Source organism: Oncorhynchus mykiss, chromosome 13, assembly GCF_013265735.2.
Source record: "Oncorhynchus mykiss isolate Arlee chromosome 13, USDA_OmykA_1.1, whole genome shotgun sequence".
In the NCBI taxonomy this organism is placed as follows: Eukaryota; Metazoa; Chordata; class Actinopteri; order Salmoniformes; family Salmonidae; genus Oncorhynchus; species Oncorhynchus mykiss.
Genome location: NC_048577.1, coordinates 48118769 through 48136643, shown reverse-complemented (window position 1 = coordinate 48136643; position 17875 = coordinate 48118769). Strand labels below are relative to the sequence as shown.

The window sequence follows — 17875 nt, the reverse complement described above, 5'->3', positions numbered from 1 at the left end:
TCAGAGGGTGAATGGGCAAGACAAAAAATGTTAGTGCCTTTGAACGGGGTATGGTAGTAGGTGCCAGGTGCACCAGTTTGTGTCAAGAACTGCAACGCTTCTGGGTTTTTCACGCTCAACAGTTTCTCGTGTGTGTCAAGAATGGTCCACCACCCAAAGGACATCCAGCCAACGTGACAAAACTGTGGGAAGCATTGGAGTCAACATGGGCCAGCATCCCTGTGGAACGCTTCTGACACCTTGTAGAGTCCATGCCCCGACAAATTGAGGCTGTTCTAAGGGAAAGGGGACACACAAACACACACACACACTCATATGTTTTTTGTGTTAAATTAAATTGTAATAGAGAGAAAAGTAATACGGTACCTTAGAAATATAGTAGAATGCTGTATCATGTCAAAATATGAAAAATACATTTTATAGAGGAAACAACATGATCATTTTAGAAAGTTTCTTATATTAGGATGGTGCAATACATTTCTGACTATACACACTGTAATGTTTGGTCTATGTATTTTTCAGTGTCTTTCTTGTACAGTAAGGATCAGTCACTGCATTAACAAATCATATAGATGAAGTGTATAAGAAAATGAGTCAGAAACCAAAACCAAATACCAATATATGAATCTAAAACACTTATCCATGTGTACGTATCCAGGATTTGTCTTGAAAATATTAAGGACATTTATATTGATGCTCCAGAAAGTCTGATGGTTGTTTTCAGACCTGAACAGTGGTCTAACATTGAGAAGAATCGTAGATCCAGCTATATGCCTCAATCCCCAACCAGTGGGAAAGGTAGGCACCATCTGTAATGGTACAATTATCTTGAACTATCTTCCATTCATTTGGGATTGAGGCATACACTATATACTGTAATTATAGCTGGATATACACTACAGATGGCAAGACTCAACACTACATATGTTGACTCATCTGAACATTAGACCACTTTGTAAAACTGCCAAACTTTGTATTTAACTAAAATCAACATTTGCTGTTGTGTGATTCCTGAGCCCTTCCCTCTTGGTCTATCCACAGGTCTGAGATCAGATGAGTAGACAGGGTCGTTTCTTCACCTTGGTGGGCTGGGGGCACAGCACCGCTCGGATGGCCTCGTCAAAGACCGTCTTCAGCCCCCGCTGGGTCAGGGCAGAGCATTCCAGGTACTTCACCGAGTCTACCCAGAAAACACACAAAAGATGTATGAGGGACATGAAGAGGATAGACTGTTTATCTGGCATAATGCACGGCTGGCGGGCGATGACTTGGGCGACATTAAATCTCAACAACTATGCAGTATAAGGACTAAGAGCAGAATACAAAGTGTTCCATTATACTGTACAGCTCTGTGAACGACAATCATTAAAATTACAGATAATCAATCAATCGCTGATTCAGTCATATCCAATCACAAACCCAGAGTGACCACTGTATATGTGACCACTGTATACCAATCATGGTAGATCGCTGATGCACTATCACTAATTCAGGATCCCAGAGACCTACATACCTATCTCTTTGGCTAGTGCTAAGCCTTGTGGGTAGGTGATGGGCGCTAGCTTCTTCTCCTTCAGCTTCTCAATGGTTTCCTTCTCGTCCCTCAGATCCAGCTTGGTGCCCACGAGGATGATGGGTGTGGAGGGGCAGTGGTGTCGTACCTCAGGGTACCACTAGAGGGAGCAAGCACACACACACACAGAGTCGGTCAACATGGCCGCAGCAAAATATACTGAATTACTTTTCACTTCCTTTTTGGTGATACAGCTCATCGTTAATTCTACCAAAGACAATCTATATTCTGACAAGATACTGGACTGGCCGCTTTAATAATGAGAATAAATGTCCGCAAAGCGGACTGCAGACAGGAGGAGGCGGGGTCAGGCGGGAACATTCTAACCAATGAGAGGGCACATACACATGTGAACAACAGGCATAACTCCGAAATAAAATATTTTTTTCAAAGTTGCAGGATTGCCACGTGTGTCCACTTATATCAGAACATTCGTAACAACCTAAACATTACAAAACGTCTACTCGATCAAATAAGGCTCCCGTAGCATATTAGAATTACATTTTTTAGTTGACGAAATTCGACACTCATTATAAAAATCCTTACTTGTGGACAGATTTTGTGGACAGAATTTGAGTCAAGCCTCTCGCTTCGTCTCTTCCCCTCTGGTTCTACTACTGTATTATGGAGTAGCCAGTTAATGCAGAGGTTGATTCCTGGTATAGCTCCTCACACATAAAATCTAGGATAATCTGTCTATTACTATTATTATTATTACTACTGTCATTACCGTCATTATTATTACACACTATTCAAATAAAATGGCTGCTCTCTTGTTTCTATCAGTCACTCAATGAAAAAGGAAGTTCCTTCTTCCGCATAGAGTGACTGATAGAAACAAGAGAGCAGTGTATGCTTTTGCAGAATAGGAAATTAATGCTTATGAATGACGTTAGTGAGTCACCTTCGCTTATTTTAGTGTGCCTCTGTTCATTTGGAGGCCTTTCATCAGCTTCTCTGCTTAACACCTGGTTAACAGCTCTACGTCTGTTTATACGTCAGTAATTATTGGCGTCTCTAATACAATATAGGACCCATCCTGCAAGCCATCATTAGCTGTTACAGCAGAGTGGAGGGAATGTCAAGGTTGAAAATGTTTCCTTTTTATAGAGCATGAATGTATAGTAATGAGAACAGTGACAGTGAAGCACGCACATACTGTATGCACACACACACATTTCAGGTATTTTACTGAGTCTACCGAGAAAACACACACACAAACACACACACACACGCACACACACACACACACACACACACACACACACACACACACACACACACACACACACACACACACACACACACACACACACACACACACACACAACATTCTGTGAGAAATGCATCAAGAATTCTCAGTACCATTGCACCAAGGTTTTTCTGCCTCTCGTTTCTGTCTCTCTGTCATTGCAGGGTAGCCATTATTTTGTCATCGTCTATGGGGACAAACACCCACTCCTCTGCACTCTTTGGCCTTCCTGCCATCAAACCTTGACTGCCACACAAAGGACTGGGGTAGATCTCACAGAGATCCTTAGGAGGATTTAGCTCCTTAGGAGGACTCATTGGAGAAGAGCAGCTTTATAATAAAAAGGCTTTCACTATTCAGGAACTAAGGGGTTACCTCTGCCCTGACCCTACAGACTCTGTGGAAGAGAGATGAAAGGATGCTTCTCTATATACCAGGACAGGTAAGATATGTCACGTTAACAAATAAAACTTCCCAGCTTCCAAATAAGAAAGGCGATGGTGCCATGAGTTAAATCATCCCTAACTTCCATTGAGGCTGACTGGATTAAATGGAAACACATTCATTTAGTGGTGTAGCAATTCTGTGTTTTTGAAAATGGCACCTTTAGTTTACTAGTATCTCTCTGAAACTGAGTGAGAGAATTAGGTTCTGCTAGGTTAAGATATGAGTTGGCCAATACAGTGTTATGATAATGGAAGACATAAACCACAACACTTGTCTTGAGAAGCTTGGAGAGAAATTCAAGCTCCAACCATTTACCCAGCGATGGCTAATTGATTATTGATCTCCTGCTGATCCAAAACGGTGATAGCAGAAGGAGGTGGACCGTGGCAATAATCAGAGATAACACGGGTCAATTGAAAGACTCTTTGGGAACATGCCATGAAAAAAACAAACTGAGAAAGATGGAGAGAGGAGGAAAAAACTACTAAAGAGGTTTGTTCTTGAAATGTGAAAAGTGGCAAACATTTGCATAAGGTCTGGAGAAGCAAGATTGCTATTGTTTGAAGCTAATCATAAATTAAAGGGCTGAGTAAAGTCATTTGGGAAAGCGGTGCGATTCGAAATGGCACAAATTGGAATGGATTAACACTGGTCTTTTCAATAATTGCCAATATCAAGAACACTTTTCTTTCCCCTCCTTCTTAGTTTGAGCACTTGAAATCTATGTAGTAGAATAAATGACACATTAATACTTTCCAGCGACCTACCAGATCTGCCTTCAGACCACTCTGGACCATATTAGGGTTGTTTTGACAATGTCATATTAAGTAAAGCAGATTTATCAAACTTCATTGTCTTTTGACCTCCACTGCTCTTGATATAATGCTGTCCTCTCCAACACTGACAGTTCCCAAACTAATCAGATCAATTCAAATGGTTGACAGTGAAGTCAGAGGAGTCAGACACTTACCTGTAATTTTTTACATTTTATTTATTTTATTTAACCTTATTTAACTAGGAAAGTCAGTTAAGAACAAATTCTTATTTACAATGATGGCCTACCAAAAGGTAAAAGGCCTCCTGTGGGGACGGGGGCCTGAGATTAAAAATAAAAATAAATACAATATAAATATAGGACAAAACTCACATCACAACAAGAGAAACACCAAAACACTACATAAAGGGAGACCTAAGACAACAACATAGCAAGGCAGCAACACATGACAACACAGCATGTTAGCAACACAACATAACAACAACATGGTAGCAACACAAAATGGTAGCAGCACAAAACATGGTACAAACATTATTGGGCACAGACAACAGCACAAAGGGCAAGAAGGTAGAGACAACAATACATCACACAAAGCAGCCACAACTGTCAGTAAAGAGTGTCCATGATTGAGACTTTGAATGAAGAGATTGAGATAAAACTGTCCAGTTTGAGTGTTTGTTGCAGCTCGTTCCAGTCGCTAGTTGCAGCGAACTGAAAAGAGGAGTGACCCAGGGATGTGTGTGCTTTGGGGACCTTTAACAGAATGTGACTGGCAGAACGGTGTTGTATGTGGAGGATGAGGGCTGCAGTAGATATCTCAGATAGGGGGGAGTGAGGCCTAAGAGGGTTTTATAAATAAGCATCAACCAATGGGTCTTGTGACGGGTATACAGAGATGACCAGTTTACAGAGGAGTATAGAGTGCAGTGATGTGTCCTATAAGGAGCATTGGTGGCAAATCTGATGGCCGAATGGTAAAGAACACCTAGCCGCTCGAGAGCACCCTTACCTGCTGATCTATAAATTATGTCTCTGTAATCTAGCATGAGTAGGATGGTCATCTGAATCAGGGTTAGTATGGCAGCTGGGGTGAAAGAGGAGTGATTACGATAGAGGAAACAAAGTCTAGATTTAACTTCAGCCTGCAGCTTTCATATGTGCTGAGAGAAGGACAGTGAACCATCTAGCCATACTCCTAAGTACTTCTATGAGGCTCTAAACCCTCAGAGGTAGCAATAACACCTGTGGGAAGAGGGGCATTCTTCTTACCAAACCACATGGCCTTTGTTTTGGAGGTGTTCAGAACAAGGTTAAGGGTAGAGAAAGCTAGTTGGACACTTAGAAAGCTTTGTTGTATCGCATTTAACACAACATCCGTGGAGGGGCCATCTCAGTATAAGACTGTATCATCTGCATATAAATGGATGAGAGAGCTTCCTACTGCCTGAGCTATGTTTTGATGTAAATTGAGAAGAGCGTGGAGCCTAGGATCAAGCCTTGAGGTACTCTCTTGGTGACAGGCAGTGGCTGAGATAGCAAATTTTCTGACTTTATACACTGCACTCTTTGAGAGAGGTAGTTAGCAAACCAGGCCAAAGACCCCTGAGAGACACCAATAGTCCTTAGCCGGCCCACAAGAATGGAATGGTCTACCGTATCAAAAGCTTTGACCATGTCAATAAAAATTGCAGCACAATATTGCTTAGAATCAAGGGCAATGGTGAAATCATTGAGGACCTTTAAGGTTGCAATGACACATCCCTAACCTGAGCGGAAACCAGATTGCATACCTGAGAGAATACTATAGACATAAAGAAAGCCAGTCAGTTGATTATTGACCAGTTTTTCCAACACTTTTGATAAACAGGGCAAAATAGAAACATGCCTATAAAGATTAGGATCAGCTTGATCTTCCCCTTTAAATAAAGGACGAACCATGGCAGCCTTCCAAGCAATGAGAACCTCCCCAGAAAGGAGAGAAAGGTTAAAAAGGCCAGAGATAGGCTTGGCGATGATAGGGGCAGCAACCTTAAAGAAGAAAGGGTCTAAACCATCTAACTCTGTCAAGTTTAAGGAGCTCCTTTAGCACCTCGGACTCAGTAACCGCCTGCAGGGAGAAACTTTGTAGCGGGGCAGGGGGAAAAGAGGGAGGAGCATCGGGGATAGTCGCATTAGAAGGGATGGGAGATGAGGAAATGTTGGATGGGCAAGGAGGCCTATCTGAGTCAAATAGGAATCCTGACTTAATGAAGTGGTGATTAAAGAGCTCAGCCATGTGCTTCTTGTCAGTAGAAACCACATCATCAACATTAAGGGACAAGGGCAGCTGTGAGGAGGAGCGTTTATTCTCCAGGTCTTTAACCATTTTCCAGAACTTCCTGACAAAGCCTATGGCTGAGGCAATGGTATGAGAAGAAGCAACAATAAAAGTGTTTGAAAAGGGTAACGTTTGGCAGGCTTTTTTGGTGATATTATAGCTCTTTGATGTGAATTAAACTTCTATAGTAGTGTGTCAGTTTAAATCCCATGACTTCTGGAGAGATGGAGATGGAGAGACAGGATGGGACAATTACTATATTCTCCTTTCCATCAGAATGGCAGTAGAGCGATAGAGGGCTCAAGGACAGCTTCGTTCAGCAGTAGCAGAGAGCTGCCAAGGTGACATGTGAACTGTGTGCTCCGTGCAGTGAAAAGACACAGACCCTGACAGTTACCTGGGGGAGTAGGTAGAGGTTTCATCGTTCATTAGGCGAGTTAAGTTCACATGGGACATCCATGTTTGACTCCGTTAAAGAAGAGATGATTACTTCTCTCTGACGTAAACCTGAATGAATATGATTGAATATGATTTCTATTGATGAACAGATCTCTATTTCCTATCCAAATGGAGTGAGGTTCATTGGAATCCAACGGGATGCAAGGTGCTACCTGAATAGATGTGCTGTTCTAGCCCTTGGATTTGAAATATTTTATTTATGACTGTCTGACTGAAGCGACTAAAACCATGGCCTCTGCAACAATAGGTAGAGCTGAAAGCAGCAGATCACAACACAACTATTGACAATAGCATTACTCAGACATAGTTCAAAATGAAAAATATGACTTGTCCATTGGACTATATCCTATTACTGTACCGTAAATGCCAGAATCTGCAATATGTTTGTTTTATTATACGGTACACTTGGATGTTCTATTGAAAGCAGGTAAACCAGAGTAGCCTATCCTTTTTAAATGGATTGATTTCTTTATGTGTTTAGACTGACTTCATTCTCTTAATCTTGACAGGCATTTTATAGATTAACTGGCATTCTACTGGTTTCCTGCTCTGTCCATCAACCCCCTCTGTATTACTGACAGATGATGGCCCATCTATATTCACAGAAAGGTAAGCACATCTAAATACCCCTGTGCTTTAGGAGTGATCAACAGTATTGACACGTTAATCTCTCCGTATAGTAATCTATAATGCATGCTGCATACTGCAGCTCTCGGGGATGCTGCAGCCTTTATATGGCACTGTGTCAATCAACGCCAATCAACACCTACATTATGAGAACAAAGTCCTCCGCTATCCCAGAGGAAAACACCGGCGGCGGATCAAAGAGAATATGTGTGTATTGCATACTATGTGTACCTATACACTGTAGCACAACAGCCATGAAGATCACACAGCATCCACTCACCTTGGCTCTGACGTTCTCAAACGATGCTGGGCTCACCAGAGAGAAACAGATGAGGAACACATCCTAGGGGACAAACATAGTGCCTGATCAATGGTAGTATTAAAGGTGTAGGGAGTTGTTGATGTTGTAAACAGATTAGATCTAGTGATTCATATAGTGTATATGGTCATTGGTCAGTGAAGGTGTAGGGAGTAATACATGTGGTTGCACCGAAGGGTAGAAAGGTGTATCAGAGTAGTAGAAGACGTGGGGTCCGAAATTATTGACACGTTTGATAAATATGAGCGATAATGACTATATAAAATGTAGTATGCAAATACTGAACTATATTGTGTGCTCCAAACAACGTGGAAATTATATTATTTTATGCTAATTCAATTGCTCAAAGACATTTAGTTTAACTAGTAATATTATGTTTTTCTCAAAAAAGTAGTCGTCAAATTTAATGACACCCCTAAAGATTCTTATGAATAAAGTAGTCAACAGCTTACATCCTGAATGAATCGTGAATAATGATGAATGAGAAAGTTACAGAGGGTCAAAGATCATACCCCCAAGACATTACCAATAACAGGGGAGGTTAGCATGTTTTGGGGCTATGATTTTTGACCCTCTGTAACTTTCTCATTAATCATTATTCACAATTCATTCGGGATTATTCGTAATCATGGCAGCATACATTATTAATTGGACAGTATACAGTCATTAATGCTCATCTTTATCAAGGGTGTCAATAATTCCGGACCCCACTGTATATCATTTGTAATAGAGATTCTGTATGTGTGTTACCGTCTGAGGATAGGACAGAGGTCTGAGTCTGTCATAGTCCTCCTGTCCTGCTGTATCCCACAGTCCCAGGTTCACTGGCTTACTGTCCACCATCACATTGGCTGAGTAGTTATCAAACCTGCAAGACAAATGAGTCCATTACATCTAGAACATATCACAGTGGAAAACCTTACACAGAATATACAGTATACAGTTTATTAGGTACACCTCCCCGTTCACGAAAATGGATCGCTCCTACAGACAGTGAGTCACATGGTCGTGGCTTGCTATATAAAGCAGGCAGACAGACATCAAGACAACTTGAATCCATGGACCCATCCTGCCTGGTGTTAACAGTACTGGTGTGGGGAATGTTTTCCTGGCACACGTTAGGTTCCTTGACACCAATTGAGCAACAATTGAACGTCATGCCCCAAAGAATTCAGGCTGTTTGAAGGTAAAGTGGGGTCCAACCTGGCCACTGAGTGTATACAAACTGCATACCATAGGTGTTTGTGAAAGTAAAGTCAATATGTAGCATACCAATCCCTAGAATTATTGTGAATATAATATTATTTCCTATTTCTGGTTATTGGTTGCATTATGTAGGCCTTTGGTTGCATTATGTATGATGTTTGTCCATTCAGCCCACACATTTGTCACTGTACCAGCCATATCATGTCCACTGTGTCTGTCTGTGGTCCAGTACTTACACTGTGGGGATGTACTCTCCTGGGAAGGCGTTGGTTGTGTAGCTGATGAGCAGGCATGTCTTTCCCACAGCACTGAAACAGACTTTGGGCAATCAGTTGTGTGCCAACACATTCACACACATTTTTCTTGCTGCAATAGCACATTGACAGCACGAGCACGAGCACACACACACACACACACACACACACACACACACACACACACACACACACACACACACACACACACACACACACACACACACACACACACACACACACACACACACACACACACACAGCCACACCTTTACTCTATAACAACCCTAGAGAACCTATAGTCATTACAGGGTAGCTGCCAGCTGTCAGAGTAACTCCCTTCTCTTACAAAAAAAAACGCATGTCAAATACTGTAGCTGTTTTCATATTGAGGTAAAATTTCACAAGTGAAACCATATTCATTTTCTATTCAGTTAGAATTGCATTTTCACGTGTGAAAAACATTGACATGAGAAAATCACATTTGGAGTTTCATATGTAAAGAAAACTTCACATGTGAAATTATCACTTTCACATGTGGAATGCAAGTTCACATTTGAAAAACAAAATGTAACGTGCCATTTCATATGTGAAAGAAATCCACATCCTCGCATCCATAGCTCCATCTATGGATTTGAAAGTGGTTGCGTTTCTCCAGCCCCATCCCTCAGCGTTTTACAGAAACTGTGGTGGGGAGGACACCTGTTCATTTTTCAATTAGGGATTGCTGCTTTAAACTCCTTAGTTTAGAATAGTAGTGTTACTACATGGTGCCATTCTCTAGTGAGTGAGTTACTTTTGTCCCATTAATATCAAGCAAAACTTCTGAAGTCAAGAACAAAATTCTTAGTATTGCAAACAAAAGTAATGATGTTGAAAGCAAAACATAAATCCAAAAGTATTGATAGCAAAAAAAAATATTGCAAGGAAAAAAATGTCAAAACGAGGGAAAATGAATTGTAAATGGATTTAATTAAATTAAACAATTCTACCTATTTTTGGTTATGTTACCCTGGCCTTTGCTTTCGCTGCCTTTTTCCATTGGTGGAAAAAGTACTCAAATCTCATACTTGAGTAAATGTAAAGATACCTGAATAGAAAATTACGTCACCCAGTAAAATACTACTTGAGTAAAAGTCTAAAAGTATTTGGTTTTAAATGTACTTAAGTATCAAAAGTAAATGTAATTGCTAAAATATACTTAAGCATCAAAAGTAAATGTAGTTGCTAAAATATACTTAAGCATCAAAAGTAAAAGTATGAATCATTTAAAAAAGTACTTATATAAAGCAAACCAGATGGCACAATGTTTTTCATATTTTTCATTTATGGATAGCCAGGGGCAAACTTTAACGCTAAGACATAACTTAAAAACAAAGCATTTATGTTTACTGAGTCCACCAGATCAGAGGCAGTAGAGATGACCAGGGATGTTCTCTTGATAAGTGTCCGAACTGAACCGTTTTCTGTCCTGCTAAGCATTCAGAATGTAACAAGTACTTTTGGGTGTCAGGGAAAGGTATGGAGTAAAAAGTCATAATCTTCTTTAGGAATGTAGTGAAGTAAAAGTAAAAGTTGTCAAAAATATAAATAGTAAAGTAAAGTACAGATATCCCAAAACACTACTTAAGTAGTACTTTAAAGTATTTTTACTTAAGTACTATACGCCACTGCTTTTTCTAGTTGCAAGTTGTGGCACATTCATTCCAGCAGGATAGCAACCTGCAGGCAGACAGGTTTGCTGAGCAGAGTCGGTCCTGGTCCGTCCATGGATGGGAGACCAGACGCAGATGGAAGTGGTGAGAAATGTTTTCTTTTTTTTAAGGGTTAGCTGCCTTCATATGGTAAGAAACGTAAAATTGCAGATTACGTAAATTCTTTAAATGTTTCTTGTTTGGAAAGCTTCCACCATATTTTCGACAGAATACCATTATTAAATTCAGCTTGGTGTCTATCATGGTCCACTCCCACTCATGATAAAATGGTACAACAACAGCACGCCAACAAATTTTTGGGATTTTCCCTTTGCAAAGAAGATGCCAATATACTGTCCTTATTGCTTGCTACAGTATGATGAATGGCCATAGACATTCTAACTATGTACAATGTGCTGAATGAACAGCATGATGGGGCCTGGCTTCTTTCAAACTTGCCTACATTATGAGAAGCAGTAATCTGCTTCCTCTAGCTTCTTGTCAGTGTTCTAAAACACCTCTGACAGGCAGCAGCTAAAAACAGTCAAGGTTTTTGCAGTAAAATTCCAATAAGAAGCACGCACCTGCATGTACAGACAGGAGGGAAGGAATGCTAGTCTGAGGAGTGCTCCCAGAGTTACATTTTTAGGGCAAGGTTAGAAAGTGACACCCCGGGCTATACGTAGGCAGGCTACCATCAGCTTCTTCTACAGATTGGCTCCACCTTGAACATCATTAGGTTAGCATTCAAGGTTGGGTAGAAGAAACCTGATAGATGCCATTGAAAAGAACTGGAGAAACATTCATAGTTTATACCCTTGTGGAAGACATGATTAGTAATAACTTACTGTATATTATATTAGGTGGCAAGAAGCAGTTCTGTCCACACTAACTGAAGTCAAGAGAGAGAGAGAAAGAGAGAGGTGATGAGAGAGAGAGAGAGAGAGGTGATATGAGAGAGAGAGAGAGAGAGAGACAGAGGTGATATGAGAGAGAGACGTGATATGAGATAGAGAGAGAGAGAGAGAGAGAGAGAGAGAGAGAGAAGGGTGATGTGAGAGTGAGATACAGGATAGTGTGATAGTGTCTGTTTCCCTCTCTCAGTGGTGAGTTAGTGTGTCATTGAGCGGTCTGTATCTCTGCTACCCTCTGACTCACACACACATGCTGTTGACTGTGGTCTAAGTGTAGGGGCCCCATGCTTCCTACTCTCCACCTGCTCCTCCTGCATGAGGCTCCCTCTCTTTTCTTACCCCCACACACAGATGGACAAGGGACAAGGGTGGATGGAAGCCCTGAATCCAATGATGACATTGTGATAACTTACTACATGAACCTGATGGAACCATGTGAAATGCTATATTCTATGATGCATCTGAAAGGTACTCCTTTTAACAGGGAAATTACTTTTCAACTCAGTTCTACAACGGAACAAAAGACTAAAAAGTGCCAATCATGCTACAGTAGTTAAAAGTTACAGCACATGAATGCTTTTCAATGATACTTCACTGTGGGAATCCAACATATACAGCATCTGACTTCAAAGACCAACCTAATTACCACTGGCTGGGCAGAGTTCATTTTAAATGCTCTCACTTCTCACTCAGTCAGAAGGCCTAAAACAAAAAACAACCGAGGAGGATATAGATGTCAAAATCACACTTACACCTAAATGCCACACTCCAGAATGAAGTTGTTGGCCTATTTGTGTCCTATTTCGTTTCTGTCACCTCTGCCTTGATGTAGCCTACAGGAAAAACATATCTATGTTCCCCACGTATACATACTGTATGACTGCATTCAAACAAGTAAGCCATCACAGTTTCAAAAGCTAGTCTCCTGATCTACAGGGGTTCTCCACATAGGGGGACCGGGGTGTCAGAGTTGGCAGGAGGCAGGGTGGTGACACTGAGTGACAGTCAGGACGATAGGGGCATAGAACCTCTCATGAAGTGTACCTTTGTAAAGTATTTATCTTTGTCTGTCATTCTCTCTCTCTCTGTCTCTCTCTCTCTTTCTCTCTCTCTCTCTATCTCTCTCTCTCTCTGTGAAAAGTTTGGACAACCACTCCCTCTCTCTTTCTCTTCTCTCCCTCTTTCTCTTCTCTCTCTCCAGTTAATGTCACCTCTACCAGCTCTTACTGACACCGACCCATGGCCCGACCCATGGGCCCCCTCTCTTTCCATGTACTGTAACCAGCCACCTCACCCACTGAGCACTAACTGACACTGGACGTCCATGTACTGTAACCAGCCACCTCACCCATTGAGCACTAACTGACACTGGACGTCCATGTACTGTAACCAGCCACCTCACCCACTGAGCACTAACTGACACTGGACGTCCATGTACTGTAACCAGCCACCTCACCCACTGAGCACTAACTGACACTGGACGTCCATGTACTGTAACCAGCCACCTCACCCACTGAGCACTAACTGACACTGGACGTCCATGTACTGTAACCAGCCACCTCACCCACTGAGCACTAACTGACACTGGACGTCCATGTACTGTAACCAGCCACCTCACCCACTGAGCACTAACTGACACTGGACGTCCATGTACTGTAACCAGCCACCTCACCCACTGAGCACTAACTGACACTGGACGTCCATGTACTGTAACCAGCCACCTCACCCACTGAGCACTAACTGACACTGGACGTCCATGTACTGTAACCAGCCACCTCACCCACTGAGCACTAACTGACACTGGACGTCCATGTACTGTAACCAGCCACCTCACCCACTGAGCACTAACTGACACTGGACGTCCATGTACTGTAACCAGCCACCTCACCCACTGAGCACTAACTGACACTGGACGTCCATGATCGTTGAAAAGTTGCTTCATTTTGTTAGTCCGACCTGGCCTTAATTTTAACATCCACAGACGTCTGGACCGGCCTTCATTTGGCCCAAACATAGACAAGCATGACTGGTTCAAAAGTTTGGACAGCACAGCACAGTACAGTACAGTACAGTACAGTACAGTACAGTAAATAATAGTTCAGTATAGTTCAGTACAGTACAGTAAATAATAGTTGAGTATAGTATAGTACAGTACAGTACAGTAAATACTAGTTGAGTATAGTCCAGTACAGTACAGTAAATAATAGTTGAGTATAGTTCAGTACAGTACAGTAAATAATAGTTGAGTATAGTATAGTACAGTACAGTACAGTAAATAATAGTTGAGTATAGTCCAGTACAGTACAGTACAGTAAATAATAGTTGCATATAGTTCAGTACAGTACAGTACAGTACATCATAGTTGAGTATAGTCCAGTACAGTACAGTACAGTACATAATAGTTGCGTATAGTTCAGTACAGTAAATAATAGTTGCATATAGTCCAGTACAGTACAGTACATAATAGTTGAGTATAGTTCAGTACAGTACAGTACATAATAGTTGAGTATAGTCCAGTACAGTACAGTAAATATTAGTTGCATATCGTTCAGTACAGTACAGTACATAATAGTTGAGTATAGTCCAGTACAGTACAGTACAGTAAATAATAGTTGCATATAGTTCAGTACAGTACAGTACAGTACATAATAGTTGAGTATAGTCCAGTACAGTACAGTACAGTACATAATAGTTGTGTATAGTTCAGTACAGTACAGTACAGTACATAATAGTTGAGTATAGTTCAGTACAGTACAGTACAGTACATAATAGTTGCATATAGTTCAGTACAGTACAGTAAATAATAGTTGCATATAGTTCAGTACAGTACAGTAAATAATAGTTGCATATAGTTCAGTACAGTACAGTACAGTAAATAATAGTTGAGTATAGTCCAGTACAGTACAGTACATAATAGTTGCATATAGTTCAGTAGAGTACAGTACAGTAAATAATAGTTGAGTATAGTCCAGTACAGTACAGTACATAATAGTTGTGTATAGTACAGTACAGTACAGTACATAATAGTTGCGTATAGTTCAGTACAGTGCAGTAAATAATAGTTGAGTATAGTTCAGTACAGTACAGTACAGTAAATAATAGTTGAGTATAGTTCAGTACAGTACAGTAAATAATAGTTGAGTATAGTTCAGTACAGTACAGTACAGTACTGTAAATAATAGTTGAGTATAGTCCAGTACAGTACAGTACAGTAAATAATAGTTGAGTATAGTTCAGTACAGTACAGTACAGTACAGTAAATAATAGTTGAGTATAGTCCAGTACAGTACAGTACAGTAAATAATAGTTGCATATAGTTCAGTACAGTACAGTAAATAATAGTTGAGTATAATTCAGTACAGCGCAGTACAGTAAATAATAGTTGAGTATAGTTCAGTACAGTACAGTACAGTAAATAATAGCTGAGTATAGTTCAGTACAGTACAGTACAGTAAATAATAGTTGCGTATAGTTCAGCACAGTACAGTACAGTAAATAATAGTTGAGTATAGTTCAGTACAGTACAGTAAATAATAGTTGCGTATAGTTCAGTACAGTACAGTAAATAATAGTTGAGTATAGTTCAGTACAGTACAGTACAGTAAATAATAGTTGAGTATAATTCAGTACAGTACAGTACAGTAAATAATAGTTGAGTATAGTTCAGCACAGTACAGTACAGTAAATAATAGTTGAGTATAGTTCAGTACAGTACAGTAAATAATAGTTGCGTATAGTTCAGTACAGTACAGTAAATAATAGTTGAGTATAGTTCAGTACAGTACAGTAAATAATAGTTGAGTATAATTCAGTACAGTACAGTACAGTAAATAATAGTTGAGTATAGTTCAGCACAGTACAGTACAGTACATAATAGTTGCATATAGTTCAGTACAGTACAGTACAGTAAATAATAGTTCAGTATAGTTCAGTACAGTACAGTAAATAATAGTTGAGTAAAGGTGACTGTGTTACAGGTGGCAGCTGTGCTTTGGTTCCTTTATTAACCATGAGACTGTGCAGACAGAGTGCACCACAGACTAAAGAGGAACTTCAAAACTAAAACTGGAGGATAAAAGCAGCATAACAGAACTTCTCTTTTACAAAACGAGAAGAGGTTTAACGAACGGAGAACAGGAAAAGGCTGCATTGACCTCACTGACTGCTGTCTGTCTGTGTCTTTGTAAATGTTCTCTTTAATTGAGGCCCTCATTATCACCAACTACTCTCCATCTCCTCTCTCCTACAGACATTACACCCACGGATCCCAATCTCCAGCTAGCATCTCAGCATCCATTTGGTATTTTTCAACCAATCTTGTCACCAATCTTGCATACACTCCAAAAGGGTTCTTTGGCTGTCCCCAAAGGAGAACCCTTTTGAGTTCCACTTAGAACCCTCTGTGGAAAGGGTTTTTACATCAGTAACCAAAAGGGTTATTCAAAGGGTTCTCCTATGGGACAGCCGTATAACCGTTTTAGGTTCTAGATAGCACCTTTTTTTCTAAGAGGGTTATTCAAAGGCACTTCCTTCCTGTCTTCTGAATTCAGTGTGTATTGCTACACTGTCTCTTCCTTATTGATTTAAGGGCTGTTGAACAATGTCATTATCAAGTCATCATACATTCCTCAACCTGATGTTAAAACTACACATGCAAATTAGGAATTTAAAGTGTTAATTGTGTGGCCTGTTTTACAGTTAGAGGTTTGCTCTACTGGGAAGTTCCTGCCTTGAGGGCCTCATTATGTTGTTGTATTGACTCTGTGATAAAGACCTATTGAGCTTCTGGACATCAAGGTTAATACTGTACACAAAAGGACTGTTACTTAAAAGTATTAGTTCTTTGTCTAGCTAATACAGATTAGAACCAGGTTAGATTGTTCTGTGGCACCTTTGACAACTTTACCCCCCTCATGTCTATCAAGCTGACAGAACACAGCTATGAGGAAGTTATGAAAATTGCAAACTGCATACAATAACCTCATCATTAAGAGTATGACAACCAAATTGAGCTAAAAAGTACATACATTCCACATTACTGCAGCTCCCACGTGCAATATGAAACGAATTAATTCAGGAAAAAACAGAAATTGTCTCTTGACACAAGAATGTGTAGTACAATAAACAGAGAAAAATTAATCTCCCAATTAATAGACTAATAGACAATTGAAAGAAGGCTAAATAGAGTTGTTCTAAATGTCCACTTTTTAACACACCCAAATCCAAGTAGCCTACCAGTTGTTGAACTGCGCGCATACATAATTTAAAGAACTTACCCATCTCCAACCACCACACACTTGATGGCTTGCATTTTCCAGGGGCTGATTTAACAACTTGTGAGTTTACACTTAGTAGGCAAGACAACAATGTAGAATCAGGTACAGTACAGGAAATACGTTTGCCTATCTTATCTTACCCACCGCCTCGACTCTCGCGTTTACTCTTGCGCAGCGCAGTTGAATGCAGCGAAGTTTATCATTGGGTCTACTGAAGCACATCTCTCATAGCAGGAAGTTGGCCTATGTGAAACTGTAATATTAATGTCCTTCAAATTTGATAAACAAAATGCTCAGTGAAGCTTTCAGAAGCTGACATTTTGACTCACACTGACATTTGAGCATATCTAGGCTATGACTTTATTGTCCCAACGCGAAAACACTTTTTTTCACCTAGGCTATGACAGTGTTATGCACTTCCGTTTTATTTTCACTAGATGGTGCCCTATATCAAGAAACTGGGCGCAGCGTTTGACAAGTAGCCTATACTCACACAAGTTATATAAACGGCGGACAACTAGCCTTTACTCACAGAAGTTCTATGTTTATTGTTGCAGAAATCTGTAAATGAACATGAAAAATATGAAAAGGCTGCTTTTAGGCCTAGCTAAGAAGTAGTCAGTGAATTATATAATTTCACCTTTGATGCCTAGGGGTGCGTTTGTAAAATGTGCTCTTGCTATCTTTTCCGATTTCAGATCACTCGTCTGAGTGTGCAGTAGTGCAGAATAACTGATGAATTTACGAACATGCATCACCCTT

The 17875-nt window shown here is 40.4% G+C and overlaps 1 protein-coding gene across 2 annotated transcripts; it reads right to left on the bottom strand.

Annotated features, from left to right (window-relative positions):
* Positions 1-324: 324 nt before the first annotated feature.
* rac2 (ras-related C3 botulinum toxin substrate 2 (rho family, small GTP binding protein Rac2)) lies at positions 325-17328 on the bottom strand. Of its 2 annotated transcripts, none has more exon segments than NM_001165150.1 (6): positions 325-1180; positions 1514-1673; positions 7731-7793; positions 8520-8637; positions 9212-9283; positions 17114-17213. In NM_001165150.1, coding segments are annotated over 6 exon segments (579 nt in total). In that variant the 5' UTR covers positions 17149-17213; the 3' UTR covers positions 325-1049.
* Between the last annotated feature and the right edge of the window lie 547 nt (positions 17329-17875).

Coding starts and splice junctions, on each gene's coding strand:
- rac2 (XM_021556162.2), bottom strand. CDS start 17,148: ATGCAAGCCATCAAGTGTGTGGTGGTTGGAGATGG. Junction 7,794..8,519: donor CTCTGTCCTATCCTCAGACG/GTAACACACATA, acceptor TTTGTCCCCTAG/GATGTGTTCCTCATCTGTTT. Junction 1,181..1,509: donor CTAGCCAAAGAGATAGGTAT/GTAGGTCTCTGG, acceptor TTTTCTGGGTAG/ACTCGGTGAAGTACCTGGAA.